We start from the raw sequence: 15988 nt of genomic DNA on the forward strand, positions 1-15988 counted from the left end.
AAACTAATTGAAAAAATGTGCACCTTGTATTTTTTAGGATTTTGTTTTTAAAGACAGAACTCAAGACAACAAAACATGTACTGTAAATAGTAGGCACCATAATCAATATGAGCCACCAATATTTAAGCTTGCTTCAGGCCACATCGAGAACTTTTCTCTTATGTACAAATATTTAACTTAAATACAACATTAAGTATTTCATTACATACAAAGTAAGAAAAGAATTCCTATACAGCTGGGAAAGATACAGTATTTCCTTTCAATAGTTACACTGTGGCTAAGCTGAGCCATATCAGCTCGGCTCATGTTTTTATGACTCCTTCAAGAAAATCCTTCTCAACCATTTCTTCTATCTTTTGCCTTGCTTTGCTGGAGAAGGTCTTGAGGTTCTCCATTTTGATGTCCTTACTCGGGAAACAGTTGGGGTAAAGGACAGGGCTCCCTGAGTGTCCAACACATCTGCTCGTGACTTTGCTGTTAAAAACCTGGCTGAGCACATTGAAGAAAGGCAAAAGCTGCTCAATGCTGCGAACAGTGTAGATGGTTAAAAGCAAGTGACCTGGTTCCCAGCTTAGTGTTTTCCCTGAGCTGTCCTCCTCGGGGTTTTTCTGTAAATATGAAGAAATAGGAAATAATACAGGAGAAAACAGAAAAAGCACAGGGCAAAACAACAGGCTAACACCCACGGAAGGATTTTTCTAGACTCTAAAGATATTTGTTCTATGAGCAAGAGAGAGCACAGCTTTCAAATCAAAGCGTCTCTCCTGTGCCACCCTGCAGCCTGCAGGTGGGTGGGCTGACACCTGGGGCTGCCCCAGTGTTGCAGCAGCTGCAGCAGGGTCCCGCTGGTGCCCAGCCTGGTGCTGCTCCAGCCTGTGGTGCTGCTGCCTGGGGCACACTGTGCTACCCCCACTGCCTCCCCACAACACTCACACGTCACCCTCCTACCACCCATGGCAATAAACCCCAGGCGAGGTCAACCCAGAAACGAAGCGTTTTCACCGTGAGGCGAGAGCTCAGAGGTTTGAAGTGTTAAAGTGGTGCTGGATTCAGCATGAGGCTCTGAGCAAAGAGGTTGTGCTCAAAGGAAAACGGCTCGTGTTCCTCAGTGCGTGTCCTCAGAAGGACTGTTACGTGCCTTCCATTTGAGGGAGAGAATTTCAGGAACCCCAGTAGCAACGGCAACAGTCACACACCAGATGCTCTCAGGCAGTGTCGGTCCTACACTGCTGCAACCCTGCTTAGGGCTGCCCTCAGTGCCAGCGTTCAGGGCTTTTTGAGTCAGGAAACATATTCATATCTAGACGGTAATGTACTTTCACCAGCACAAACAGTTTGCACTGCTACTGACTTCACGGGAGTTCCAGCAGTAGGGGTCTTTAGGCTGAGGAAGAAGAGCAGCAGCCTGGACACAACAGCAGGGTCAGCCAGCGCCTGACCTGCCTCCGGGGCCGTGCCTGACCCACCTCCGGCCGCCCGCCCGCCACTGCCCGCACAGCCCCTGCCCGGCCCTGGCGAGCAGCCGGGAGAAGGAACAGCACAGAGAGGATTGCTGACTGCAGCCTCTGAGCAAACGGGGTTTCTTCAAGAGACAATACTTTAGGAAGCACAGTTTTTGCCCTTTAAATGAAGCAACCCTCTTGCAGTTCAGGAGCCTGCAGGACATTCGTTTAACAACCACCCATTTAGGTTAAAATGAAATATGAATGTATTTAGTATTTTCATTTTTCACTGAGAGGGTTGTTAAGCATTGGAAGGGGCTGCCCAGGGAGGTGGTGGAGTCCCCATCCCTGGAGATATTCAAAAGATGCATAGAAGTACCGAGGGACATGGTTTAGTGATGGGCCTGGCAGTGTGAGGTGAGGGGTTGGACTCGATGTTCTTAAAGGTCTTTTCCAACCATAATGATTCCATGATTCTGTGACCTGGTGGCTTGGCTCCCTGTGATAGGAGATCACTATTCTAGCTCTGACTCAAGAGAGGAAAGGCTCATAATGAACTAGAACAAAGGGAATTCCAACGCAGAGTTGTTGATATCTCCTACTTTTAAGGAGCTACTAGTTTTTAAAAGTTTCTCCTGTAAAAACTTTGCCCTGAGTGACAGATGACAGGATTTTCAGTTTGTGTTCTGTACTGCCCCTGTGATGCCCTGTGGTGACAAGGACAGCCCCTAGCACCAGCACCACACAGCAGCCCGACAACATGCCTGCATGTGCAAGGCAATACACCTGCACATCTCTCCCTGAGCCCTGAAACACAACCCAAGCCATTTCCTCACAGCAGTCCCTGCCAAGCAAACACCACTAATTCCTCAGATACTTAAAGCAACAGTTACTTTGACAGAGATTAATTAGTGACTGCGTTTCACACCTGCCAAAACTGTTCTATTAATTTTACCACGATCTGCGATCATAATTCATCTTAGAACAAACAGTAGCTTTTTGTAATCTATTGCATGTAGGAAACCAACTCCAACCCAAATTTTTAAGTTATCTATAAAAACAAGGGCCCTAGTGATTCTTTCACTTGGAAAAAATCTCTCAACTCTGTCCTCTAACAAGAGAAATCTGTCTTGGTTCTTACTGAAAGCTAAATACTGCCCAGGGCCTCGAGGTGATGGTGTCATTATGGTGAGTTTGTTTCACAACTCAAGCATCAAAGGCCACCCTCACCTGATGCTTGGCCATCTCCATTCCCTCCAAAACCACCGTCTTAAAGTCCTCCTGTTTGTCCTGTGGAAGGAAAGAGGAGAACTTTCAGACTGCATTTCATGTATCAAAGTAATACTTTGCCGTGAAGGCCGTGCAGTTGCCTGGTTGGGTGCTGTCCTTCAGCTAGGAAAAAAAATCACCCACACCCCAAAGGGTCCCAAAAGGTGCCCCAGAAATGGCAGATGCTGGAGCTCATGTGGCCAAAACACTAATGGACAGTAACAGCACTGACGGTTCCTTCTTCTCTTGATTGCCAGCAGTGCTGAAGGAGGACATTTTTAAGCACGTCTCCTTCAGACACCACCATACCACATGAAACTGAGCATTAGTCAGAGTGCCCTGAAGAAAAATAAAGACCCACTGGAACGTTTTGCTCAGAAACAGCTATTTCCTAAGAAAAACTTGCAGCTGTATGCAACAGTATTCTCATCTGCACAAAGAAGAAAAGGCCTGGAAGTCACCACTGACCGCCTCAGGTTTATGTCACCATCACACCCTTAGAAATGGTTCACAGTGTGCGACTGCTGCCGTCACCAGGGGGGTCCAGAAATTGTCCATGTTCTTGAAGGACACTGCAGGGAAGCCCAGACTTCAGGCATCTACCTCTACATACAGTACTTACCAGCATGTACATGCCACACATCACATGGAATTCATAATTCATGCAGAGGGATTATTTGGATTGTGACAGCTTTCTGACGTGTAAGAGACTGTTAAGAGACAGTGGATGTTGCACTCGGGGAAACAGTCTAGTGGTTGATAGGGCTGGGACAAAGGCTGGACTGGATGAGCTTAAAGGTCTCTTCCAGCCTTTAAGTTTAAAGCCTGAAGTTAAGTGCTCAGTTAAAACTAATTGTTCCTTTACACGTCAGAGGAGAAATTTAATCTCATCTTCATAATCAATACAATGAAGAATGCAGATGCACTAAAGATACTTGTTTTATCCCCTGTAGTTGTGAGCTTTGCTTGAAGGGTTCAGGTATGCCTGCAACTCAGTTATCCTTAAATTTTATGCAGCCACTTGTATGCCAGCAGTAGTTTCTCTACTCAGTTAAAATATGCACTACAGATAGAAAACACAGGAGCTACAGTGAGCAGCAAGTGTTTCATCCCTGACAAATGCCACCTATTTTGGAGGGAAAGCCAATAATGAAATTTCAAAGCCTTCTCCCATATGGCTTTGAGCTTCCTCCCTGTTTCCCTGCTCCACCCAGCAGCCTTTCCTAGTGAAGTACTAGCCAAGGCAGCTCTGCCCTCACAGCAGGAGCAGCAAAGTGCCCTAAACAGTAACCTCAAACTCTGGGACAGGGCTTGGCCAGCTTCCATTCGCTTTGTTAGTGGATCAGGCCTGCCCCCCAACTGAACAAGGGTTATAACATAACTCACGCATCAACAGTATGACAACCCTAATTTTCTACTCTAGCTCTACAAACTCGGCAGTCAAGATTTCCCTGGCACCATTTCTACTGCTCTCTGCCTTCCTCTGTTCAGTGTAACTGCTTCAGAGGAGAAACCCAGCCCTGCCCAATCTCAGAGCTCTTGGCTCTCTCATTTTCAGGAATGCAAGAGTTTTCCAAATATTTTAATGTGAACTTAATTATAAACAAAAATGCTTTTCTATTTGAAAAGGTAGTTATACTGGCACCCACATATATGACTGGCTATCTGAAAATGATTTTGTGTTAAAATACGTCAGACACTGAAGCATAGTTTACTTTTTAATCAAATAATACAAATAGTACTTTCAATTGGAAACTCCAAAGTCACTGACCATAGCCTGTTGTTATTTTGACCACAACAGGTTAGGTGGGGTTTTTTGTTGTTTGGTTGGTTTGGAGTTGGTTTTTTGTTTTATATCCCTACATATGTTTTTTGCCTGATGAGGACATGACATTACTCCAGTGGGAATCTCCCACACCATTCTTCACTGTTAAAAAAAAGAAGAGATAAACATCGAAACCCAAACAGTGCTGCAAGTTACTGTACATTAAAGTTTGCAGTGTCAGAGGAACTTGAAGAAAGCAACACACCTTTGCCTTTTTCCGCAGCAGCTTTGCCAAGCGCACCACGTAGGGTTTGAACTCCCTCTGGTGTGTGCCCTGCCTTCGTACTTCCAAGCCAGAATCATCTGATGCTTCTGGAATAAAAGCCCAACGATACCTGTCAGGAGAGAACACAAGCAGCCTTCATCTTTACAGAATGTGCAGGCTTTTCTGCTAGACATAAAAATATGAGTGGATGAGGAAATCTGGTGAAGTACCAAAGAAAGGGGCTGGGAGGGATGGGGACAGGCTGACAGCAAAACCAACCCACACAAAACCCATCAGTCTTCCACGAGAAAGAAGAAAGACATATTCTGAAAGGGCCAAGAATATCTTCTTCCCTTAGAGTTTCCCAAGTGTTTAAGGATGCCAAGAGCAAGATAAGGCAGAGAAGCTAAAGAGTATTATTCACATCTTTGTGGCGTGCAGGAGAACTGAAAGCAACTCTGAGTTATAAAATATCTAAGTCACAATTTTTTGTGCACTTTTGCAGTGCTTACTGTACCACACAAAGTGAACTCAGTATACCATGTTGATAACAGAAATCCATTTATTTTACCTGTTCATAGCCCAATGAGACTGAGTGGACCATTCCCTCCCCTCCTCACCTTGCTGCACTGCAAGGACTAGCTACTTGCACTACAAACTCTACAGAAAATCCAAGTTTCTGTCCTTAAAACTTTGATCCAAGGCTCCATGACAACACCAAGATGGTGTGACTCAGCACAACTACCAGAAATCATAGAATCATAGAATGGTAGGGTTGGAAGGGACCTTTAGAGATCATCTAGTCCAACCCCCCTGCAGAAGCAGGTCAACCTAGATCAGGTCGCATAGGAACATGTCCAGGTGGGTCTTGCATAGTAATGGATAGTAATGACCTAAATAAAACCAAGGTTGGCTAATAATGGGGATTGGGGCAGCCTGGAGAACTGAACAAGAATTATGAGCCAAATCCCCATAATATAAATTAAGGAATCTTCAAGATTAGTTTTAGATTTAGAAATACTACAAGGCACAAACTGACACAGTGTGTGTGAGTCCTTCCACCCTCAGGCCCACACGAGTGTCTGTTAAAACAACAGGACAATTATAGTCACCAAATGTCTACAGAGCTGTGCCAGGGCAGCAGCTCCCACAAGGTCACCATGGTGCAGCGTGAAGGAAGAGACAATAAACTTTTTCTCCTCAGTGGCCTCTCATTTCTAGGCTGTTCATCAGCTGCTAGTTGTTGTGCACTCATTTCCTTCCAACAGAACAGGATTACAAAGGCAGCAGCTTGCACCCAGGAACACCACTGACCGTAACAATCCCATGGGGTCCTCTGCAAGAGCAGGTTTATTGCAGCATCTTCCAGACAGCTCACCCATGAGTAATTTAAAAGTGAGTCATTCTGAGATGACATACAGTCGGCTGATCTCATGTATTACTCACTGAGATAGATGTGTGGGTGCATTTTGAGCTCTTGAACACTACTGCAACTAAATACCTGAAAACACCTTAATAAATCACTATTACTGATTAGCTCACAAGTGTGGAGAATCTCTTGCCACAGGCTAAATCAAACCAGCTTGAACAGTTTTGCTGTGCAGCATCATTTGCTCTGGGGGCCACTCTGACACTGAGAAGGAATGAACTGTGGGCTGTCCTGGGTGAAGGCCCAAAAAAGGAAATAGGAAAACAAAGATTTTTTTGTGCACGCGAATTTTGCCAAGAGACGTGGACAAACATCCAAAGACTTAAATGTCAGTGTCTTCTACTCACATCTGAAACTGAGGCAAGTTTTCAGATGGTAAAGCTAGGGCCAAATCCAGAAATTTGCAAGCAGACAGGTAGAGGTTCAACCATCTCTGGCTGTTGTAGGATGTGGAGAAACCATTGCCACCTGTGTACGTCGTCTCCAGACCAGCAACAGATGGGCCAGAAGTTCTGAAACAAATTACAGCAGGCAGGTGAGTCACAGCAGCTTTCTGCCACTCTGGGAACATCATCTTTCTTACTTGCTTTTCCAAACACACAACTGTTCATTTACTAACTTCATCTTGAAACCATAAATCAAACCCAGAATGTTCCAAGTCTGTGCTGTGGGTGGAAAGTTGTGTATTTATGTATGATTTTAGATAAATACATATGATAAAATGCTAATATAGAATCAATATGTTACACTACATCTCATTCCCACCAGACAGCCAAGTCATGTTGATATTACTTTATTTTAGGGGGGGTGGGAATCTCCAAAAGAACAAAGAGAATCTAGAAATAAATGTGAAGAACAAAGCTTGGGCAAATCACTCCAGCTGCTCTTTTAAGAAATCTGCCCCCACTGCTGGCATTGACTGAAATGGGATCATTCTGTGCAGAGGGCAGGTGGAATAGAAACATACAACGAGACAAGAAAAGATATCTACCTCATCCTTACTTGTTTCTAACACTAGAAGAAACCACATTTTTAGTTAGTTATTCAAGTAAGTGTATGATACAGAAAAGTGTATGTAAGTTATTCAAATAAGTGTATGACACAGAAAAGCTGTGAAGTCATGCCATGCATAGTTTAACTGCAGAGGCAGTGTCATCTGAGCTGGGATGATACTAAGAACTGTCACACTTGTACTGCACAATTTATCTTTGTGGTTTATGAGCAACATGACAGTGGGATTATTTTTGGTTTGTCCTGAAGAGTATGTCCCTGGTACTGCAGGCAGGCTGAACTACCCTTTACCTGTCCTGCTCACCTAAGCTTGACAATTCTAAGATAGATTACACACCAGGAGACTGTTAGAAACTGGTTAGAAACAAGCAGGAAGTTTGCAAGTTTACCTGGAAATATCTTCATCAGCAGTGAGCTCCTGTTCCATCAGTAAGAACACTTGTACCTGAGGATCAAATGCTACATTTTAATACCATTTTTATGGACTGTGACTCAGGAAAATGCCTGAGCAACAAGCCTTAGGAGAACTAAGGAGCTTTATTTCCATTACTAGATGGTGAAATAACCCTCTGAGTTGACACTGGCTCTTTCATCCCTCCCATATGGCCTGAGTGGAACAAGGGCTCTAAGAAACTGTCTCTCTTATAGCCAGGAAAGCTCTCAGAGGCTAATTTCCTCCACTACTACAGAGCAAGACATAAAGGAAATGAGAATAAAGAATGATATAATAGACCAGTCAAGCTCAGGTGTGATTTCCAGAAGTAACACAGTTCTGTCCACTGAAAGTAATTCTAGAATGGTTCTAGGGTAAAGGACAGCACAGGAATCAGAGAGCCATGCTAAGTAGAATGAGTTGTGTAATATTTATACTATTGACAGTCTAAAAATTAAACATAAGGAAAAACTGTTTCAGTGTTGAGGTGAGGGAGCCCTGGCACAGGCTGATCAGGGAGGGTGTGGAGGCTCACTCCTTGGAGGGCTTCAAAACCTGCCTGGACATATTCCTGTGTGACCTGATCTAGGGGGACCTGCTTCTGCAGGGGGGTTGGACTAGATGATCTCTAAAGGTCCCTTCCAACCGCTATCATTCTGTGATTCTATGATTCTTTGAACTCATGAATGCCAGCTGCAACTTACCAGTTCAGTGATCATGGTTGGCCAAAGTGAGGTAAGGTGCTGTGGAGACATTCTTAAAAGCAATACTCTGAAAAACAGGAACACTTGGGAATGAAGGGTGGGCACCTGTGGCAAACGGAGACTTTCTACCAGTCTTTCTGAAACAAAAAGCCAAGAACATTTCCTGAGTTCAGAATAATTCCAACTAGCATTTTCTCCTTCCTTCACTTCCTCTCAATTTAAGAATCTGCCATGTTACTGTTTCAGTACTTCGCTACAATTTTATTTTGTCAACATAAGAACCAACCACTTCCACCAAGCAAATAACAAAGTGAGAAACCTCAAAAGAGTGTAGTTTTATCTTTTGATTAAAGCAACAGTGTATCTGGGAGTTTTGCTCATCTTATGCAGTTTCACCTATTACAAAAAGAAGATTTAACAGATTCTGTACAACAAAACAACAGCCTGAACATCTAGGATATATTGCTAATGATTAAAAGGCTGCATCATCACCACACGTGGGTCATTATACAGGAATTATAAGCTCTTATTTAACAATAACCCCCTGTCAGCATTCAGTATATACAGAGGTAGATACATAAAGAAGCTTTTCAGTCAAACTTACACATGCACTTAGCAGTTCAGTCCCATAAAACCACCTCATATACTGAACACAGTAAATTCAGCTACTGACTTGACAGGGGGAAAAAAATTCAAACAACTTAAAAGAATAAATCCTGGAACAACAACAAAGATGATGCAATTGACTTTCCATCCAGAGGAAAAGATCAAAGTGTCAACCTTGACAATATATCTAAACTAAAAGGCAATATATCTAGAGGCTGCTCTTGTAAATATTTGTACCATCTTAGAATAAAAAGCAAGCAGCTCCCACTCCTGACCAACTTAATGTAAAAGGTCACTGGAAGAGACACTCTTCAGTGATAAATAGGACAGATAAACTGAACAGCAGAAAAAAAAGCTGGAGAGATCAAGAATTCAAAACTTCAGGATCAGCTTTCCTACTTATCCCTAGTCAACAGGTGCTTATACCTCAGATGTTCACGTCAAAACACATGGTGCAGGTACTCGAGGACATTAATCAAGGTATAAAATGAGACATCAGTGAAATTACTCGTTGACTTTTATCCAAGTTATCACAAAAGCTGTGTAGCTCCTAATCATCTAAGACTGAAAAACATCCTAACCAAAATCTGTAGAAACTTTGTGTTCAGACACAGGAACAGTAGCACTGCACACCAATATTCCAGGGGACAGGGGTACCTGCTGTTACTGTGTCATGCAAATATTTCTCAACACCAGAGTCCAGAAGTTTACTAAATGATATGTTTTTACTGACCTTGTATATCTGGAAGGTATTTCTGGTATTGGTCTATCTCACTACTGAAGATGGCAAAGGCCAGTCTCTTCAGGAGCATAGCACGCTGCTCCAGCTCTGCATCACGATTTGCAAAGAGATTGAGTGAACTGCTCTGAGCCACAGCCACTCGTGCTGAAAGAGAAAATGCAAAGATGAATGTCAGCATGTCCCTTCTGTTTCACTTTAAGGCACAAACAGCTCTTACTTTCATTGGATTAACGTAGTTGGAAAGCAGATGCCAAGAAGATGCATGTTCTGCAACTTCTGGTTTTAAAACAGATGTCGAAAGAAAACTTAGCAGTATACACAATAGTGCCTGGGTTTGAGGGCTTTTGAGAGGGAGTTTAGCCATTTTTTTGTCAATTTGCAGGTATAGATGCTCAGTTTAGAATGTGCAGAATCAATTTTTCCTTAAGAAGAGTTAGTGTCACATCTTAAAAAAAATCCAAACCGACAAACAACCCAAAAGCCACCAAAAGCCACCCCCACCCGCTCTGCTTAACACGCTTTGCACATCAGCAAAATTCACCGTGTGCCAGGATGGACTCAAAATCTCTCACTTTAGGTAATCTTACTGATGGAAATCCAGAATCAAGGGAGGAGACATGAAGAACACTTAATAAACAGATTGAAATAAATGGGGAACAAATGGTTTTCTTTAAGATGTTTGGCATTCCCTTTTTTTAATGTTTCATGTGGAGAAAAGTCCCTGCTATGGTAATAAATACTTACTCATCAAGTCTCTGAATGTGGTTTTGTCATGTGTCATCAAGTTATCCATAATAGCTCTCCAACTAAAACAGGAATATTGTACATAAATCAGAAAAGTAAGGAAATAAAAAGCAGGAATTTACAGGGATATTTACAGAGCTTTCACTGCTCTTTTAATCCAGACTAAGGCTTCCAATCCAAGTTCTCTGCTACGTAGATATCATTTACTCCATGCAATTTTATCTGAAACTATTATTTCTCAAACCCCTCCTCAAAGAAAATATGGGATGCCATCCAGAGGGACCTTGACAGGATAGAAGTGGGCCTGTGTGAATCTCATGAAGTTCAGCAGAGCCAAGTGCAAAGTCCTCCACCTGAGTAACCAATACCAAATGTGTCAGGCTGGGTAGTGAGCAGATTGAGAACAACTCTGTGGAGAAAGACTTGGAGGTGTTGATGGATGAAAAACTGAACATGCAATTTTTGCTTGTACCCAAGACAGCCAACTGTATCCTGGACTGCATCCAAAGCAAAGTGGCCAGTGGGCTGAAGGAGGGGATCCTGCACCTCTACTCTGCTCTTGAGAGACCCCATATCTGCAGTGCTGCATCCAGCTCTGGGGCCCTCAACTTACAGGGATGTGGACCTGTGGGAATGACTCCAGAGGAGGTCATGAAGATGACCAGGAGGCTGAAGCACCTCTCCTGTGAAGGCAGGCTGAGAGAGTTGGGGTTGCTCAGCCTGGAGGAGAGAAGGCTCCAGGAAGACCTTAGATCAGCCATCCAGCAGCTAAAGGAGCCTACAAGAAAGCTGGGGAGGGACTTTTTACAAAGGCATGTAGGGTAAAAGGGAAATAGTTTCAGTGGGAAAAGTAGATTTAGATTTGATATAAAGAAGTAGTTTTTCCCTGTGAGAGTGGTGAGGCACAGGAAGAGATTGCCCTGAGAGGCTGTGGACGCCCAAACCCTGGAAGTGTTCAACGCCAGACTGAATGGCGCTTTGAGCAATCTGGTCTACTGGAAGGTGTCCCTGCCCTTGGCAAGGGGGTTGGAACTCAATGCTCTTTAAGGTCTCTTCCAACTCAAATCATTCTATGATTCTGCAAAACGTTACATGGTTATTTGAAATTGAAAAAAAGAGACTTCTGAAATATACTCCATAGAAATATACCTTAGGGAAGAGTGTCTCACATTTCACATTGAAATCTAAAGCACAGAACATCCCTCCGTTTCTCTCAACAGAGATATCTGTTGGAAAATTCTGGTCCACTTTAGACATACTCTTGTGTAACAGTATATATAAAACATTTGTAACAGTCATTAATCTAAGCAGGAAAAACACAGACTTACTGGTTAACACATGAAGCATCCATCTGGAAGAAACTGGAATCCATAAAGAGGTCAAATGCTTCCTTTTTCCATGCTCTCCTTGTATACTGATACCCACTAAGACTGCTTAATAACTGGACACAGGCTCGATAGCTGGATGCATTGTGAGCACTAGGAAAAAAAAGTAAACATGAAACAGTTGTGAATCATTGCTTTATATAAAGTTTTATAGACATCTAATCTTTATCATGCCTGTTTCAACTCAGGTGTCACCCACAAAACTGGCCTACTCTAGGTGGTCCTGCTCTGGCAGAGGGGTTGGACTGGATGATCTTTCGAGGTCCCTTCCAACTCTTGAGATTCTGTGTGGCTGTGAAGCTCTACATCAATTCCAGAAGTAGTAAAGATACCTGTGATTACGGAGGTAGGGAACCACATAGTGCATAATGTTTACAAGTAAAGGAATAACCCTCTCTTTTTCATCACTGTAGAAAACCATATCCAAGAGATGAGCCAAAACCTACGAAAAGAGAGGAAGATATGTTATAATGAACACTCAAAATTCTTTTTATCTACTATTCAGCATTTTTATGTGTAATATCCTCTACTGAACATTCAAGTTAAATGAGAGAATGATCAAATTTCAGGTATTATAAGAAAAATCAAGAGTATTGGATTCTATAAATGGATTCTATAGTTTATAAAACACACTAAGTTAAAAACACAGAAGCATAAGCTCCTGAGCAAAGCAGCCTACAAAATAATAAAGAAGAATTCAGATTGACTGCAATTACCAGCAGTAAATAACATTTACTAATAATAACACACAAAGTTTGCCACCAAAAAAGTCTTCCATACTACACATTTGAAAGGCCATGCTTTACATCTCATCCATCTCACTGAGCCTAAATGGAATAGTAACAAAGTTTGCTACATGATAGGACCCAGAATCCATGCACATCAGTGTTTCCCATCAAATCTCTTTCCCCAAGCTTGTAGCCCAAACTTTTCACAATACACAAGTTTATTTTAAGACTAGTATGTATTACACGTGAGAAGACATTTACCTCAGAAAGCAAGGTCAATGCATGGACACTATAAACAGATGGAGTTATGTTTGAAGTTTCCATTGCTGGAGACAACATATCTAAATGAAGATGATAACAAAAAAAAAAATCCATTAGTTTTCTTAAGTTTTCTTAAGTTTTTTTCTTACAAGCATACTTTAATAGAATATATTCTGAAGATACAAGGTGTGTCTGGCAAAGTCTGTAAAAGACACTAATGCCTGACAAATACTGAAGCCTTTTTAATATATTCAGATACAGTAAATCTGGCCTTTGTTCATTTTGGCCTGATTATTGATGTTTTGTTTAAAATACCTTCAACATCTGATTCTAAGTTGTTTCCATCAACCATAATCTTGGGAGAAGGCTTAACCTCTAAGTTTCGTCTCAGCCAAGTAGTCTGTTCCAAGGAAGAACCAGCAATTGCCCCGATGGCATCCACTATCTTGTGTGTTACATCCTGGTACAAAAGAAAAACCCAAGGATTTAAAAACTTCATGCAGAAGGGCTGTACTTTTTGTCCTGATGTGTTTTTGTAGGAAAAGTACATAGCTAATTAAGTATAAAACTGCTTTCAAATCACTTCTGTTCCATATTGTCAGCAATTAGTAACTCCACAGAAAATGAGATCTGTTTTCAACAGATTAGAAATAGTACCAAGTAGAAGATACTAAAGAGCTGTTTCAGACTACAGAATTGATAGATCAGAGAGCTCTAGTGCATTCAAGAATTTATTGTTCAATATCCTCAAGAGAGACATAAACAGAACAAATTTCTTACCTGGAGATCTCTTTGATCTTTCTTATTTTCTAGGCTTGGGTTTTTCATAATGAACTCATTAAGAACACTGAAAAAAATATGCAAGTAGATATGGATTTTCTTCTCTCACTACATTACTCAGTAATTTTAAGAGCTAGGACAATTCTGTGCATAAAGCTTATTTTACTAAATCTTCTGTTATTACAATTTATTAATATAGTAGAAAACATCCTTTCAAGTTTCTTAAGTTAATTTTGATCATATTATCATAGCTTATCAAGAACATGTTTTACTAGACTATACACAAAAGTATCTTTAGAGACAGTTTACAAAGGGAAGATAAATTCCAGACATTCAAGAAAATGATTCTTGGAGAATCAGCTTTATACAGAAAATCATATTTAATGTTTTACTTCTAGCACTCCACAAATGGCTTTCATGCTGGGAATGAATCCTTTCTACTGGGCTGAAAATTGACATGTAACTAAGAAATAGTCACTGTAGTTATTTTCTAAGAAAAATCAGAAACTTAAACCTACAGTTTAAAGAGCCTCAATCTCTCAGGTAATCAGTAAAGGTAAGATTGTGTCTTGTGTCTTATTTTAATAGAAAATTTAATATATGTAACTATTCCTCAGAGAAGAGATTAATCTGATAAACCCCACAGAACTTGGGCAATAGCTCTACCACTCAAAAATACATGACAGAGATTTGAAAACACCACACTTCCATATGATTCCACACACGAACATTTGAGCTTATATGGAAATCTGAAATATCAAAGAGAACTTACCCAAGTATGAGGAATTGTCCTGGAGCTGGAAGACCAACCTGGATGGAATCTTTTAACAGAAGCAGCAGTGCTGCCCAGCTATCTACTAAGCTGGTGACTGGAATCCTAAGAGAGAGAGCAGTGATGGCAATGAAAACACTCACCATGTCCCTCAGGTATTGTCCACTTTCCATCTCACAATTCTGTCAGATATTGTGAACCAACATCTATGCAGATTCTTTGCTTTTTCATTTAATATTAGGTGGTTACAATAAGTCATTCAGAAAAGGAGGAAGGCAGAAGAATACTATACTTGAAAGACATGCTTTCAATAAAATCAGCTTTCCTTGTGCAGGGGGCAGATTTCCTGCAGGATTTTTAGGTGGGAGAAGAAAGTTGATGCAGAATGAAAGAATTCTGCATAAATCTTTCTTTTTTATGACATATACAGTTCAAAATCATGCTTTCTTCAGGATTTATATCACACAGGCTACTTCTCATCCTAGGGATTAGAAAGAGATCTAAAATATTCAAACTGTCCATCTGTTTTATTTCTTGTCTTACCTTTGAGTATAAGCATAGAAAAACTGTAACATGCAGACTTCCAGGGAAAGATGTTTCTAGAAAAATAAATGACATCTGTATCATCAGGAAGAAGTGACTTCCCCCCTGTGCCTCCCATCACTTAGCAGGGCAAAACTAGCAATGCTATAACGTTATCATGTTAACAGGATTCTGGAGTAAATGGTGATGACTAAAGAGCTATGACATCCCTTCAAAAGTTCATCTATCAATTAAATATAGTGAAAATTTTCACACTGTATTGCTCAGCTTTGTGAATGAAGTAGCCATATCATCAGTGTTCTAAGGGTAAGCAAGAGGACATTAAAGAAAACCATGGCATCTCTGCAGTTTTCATACCTTGTCCTTTGCTATGGCTGGAGGTTGCTTCAAAACTTCTTTCACTGTTTGGATAACAGTCTCTGTTCTCATTACACTGATAGAGCGAACTAGCTCGACCAGAAGAAGCTGTTCTTCACCTGCTGTAGGAATAACCTAAAAGAATCAAATGTATCTCAGATTATCATCACAGAAGTAGAATCACTTCTTTTACTGAAGAATTCAGGAAGGTTATTCCATTCTAAAATAAACTAGTAGCTCCTGCCAGTTCAGATACTAATTAGAAATGTAATATAAATACTCCCCACGTTTCATACTATGTATTTTTTTCACTGGAATGTCTGAATTTTCCCCTTACTGCTTCTATAGCATTTAAAGCTATCACCATTATTTGAAGTGACCACTGTAGGATAAACATACCTTTGTCCTCGAAGTGTTTTTATTTTGCTTCCTTTCATTCCATACAAATGCAATAGCAGCCATGAAGTGAACACCATGATTCATTGAAATTGGACCCAGAAGTTCAAGAATTTGTTGCCTCAAATTCTGAAATGTGGAAGCACAACACATACACCTTTAGATAAGCACCTCAGCATTACATTCAAAACAGGTAGCTACTGGGTACCTAAACCAGTGTGACCATCTTGTGTTTTTTCACTAGGCAGAGTGCCCTGCTACAGCTATAAAGCCATACTTGGATGGTAACTAGCTTTTCTGAAACTGGGTTCATAAAGCTCTATTGTACATCTGGTACTCTGCAGTGACTTTATTCA

The 15988-nt window shown here is 41.2% G+C and overlaps 1 protein-coding gene across 5 annotated transcripts in view; it reads right to left on the reverse strand.

Annotated features, from left to right (window-relative positions):
• Positions 1 to 4: 4 nt before the first annotated feature.
• DOP1A (DOP1 leucine zipper like protein A) overlaps positions 5 to 15988 on the reverse strand; it is a 66181-nt gene continuing 50197 nt past the window's right edge. For 3 of the 5 annotated variants that reach the window (XM_061989464.1, XM_061989465.1, XM_061989466.1), the window contains exons 22-38: positions 15636 to 15761; positions 15237 to 15371; positions 14880 to 14935; positions 14337 to 14441; positions 13565 to 13631; positions 13100 to 13244; positions 12785 to 12864; positions 12128 to 12237; positions 11739 to 11888; positions 10411 to 10472; positions 9658 to 9810; positions 8319 to 8455; positions 7571 to 7626; positions 6518 to 6682; positions 4742 to 4871; positions 2673 to 2732; positions 5 to 608 (exon numbers count right to left, since the gene is read on the reverse strand). In XM_061989464.1, coding sequence (XP_061845448.1) covers positions 303 to 608; positions 2673 to 2732; positions 4742 to 4871; positions 6518 to 6682; positions 7571 to 7626; positions 8319 to 8455; positions 9658 to 9810; positions 10411 to 10472; positions 11739 to 11888; positions 12128 to 12237; positions 12785 to 12864; positions 13100 to 13244; positions 13565 to 13631; positions 14337 to 14441; positions 14880 to 14935; positions 15237 to 15371; positions 15636 to 15761 — 2043 coding nt within the window. In that variant the 3' untranslated portion in view covers positions 5 to 302. Of the gene's footprint in view, positions 609 to 2672; positions 2733 to 4383; positions 4639 to 4741; positions 4872 to 6517; positions 6683 to 7570; positions 7627 to 8318; positions 8456 to 9657; positions 9811 to 10410; positions 10473 to 11738; positions 11889 to 12127; positions 12238 to 12784; positions 12865 to 13099; positions 13245 to 13564; positions 13632 to 14336; positions 14442 to 14879; positions 14936 to 15236; positions 15372 to 15635; positions 15762 to 15988 lie in introns of those variants that run through there. The other 2 variants (XM_061989467.1, XM_061989468.1) reach the window with 2 other exon arrangements.

Source organism: Colius striatus, chromosome 2, assembly GCF_028858725.1.
Source record: "Colius striatus isolate bColStr4 chromosome 2, bColStr4.1.hap1, whole genome shotgun sequence".
Taxonomy (NCBI): Eukaryota; Metazoa; Chordata; class Aves; order Coliiformes; family Coliidae; genus Colius; species Colius striatus.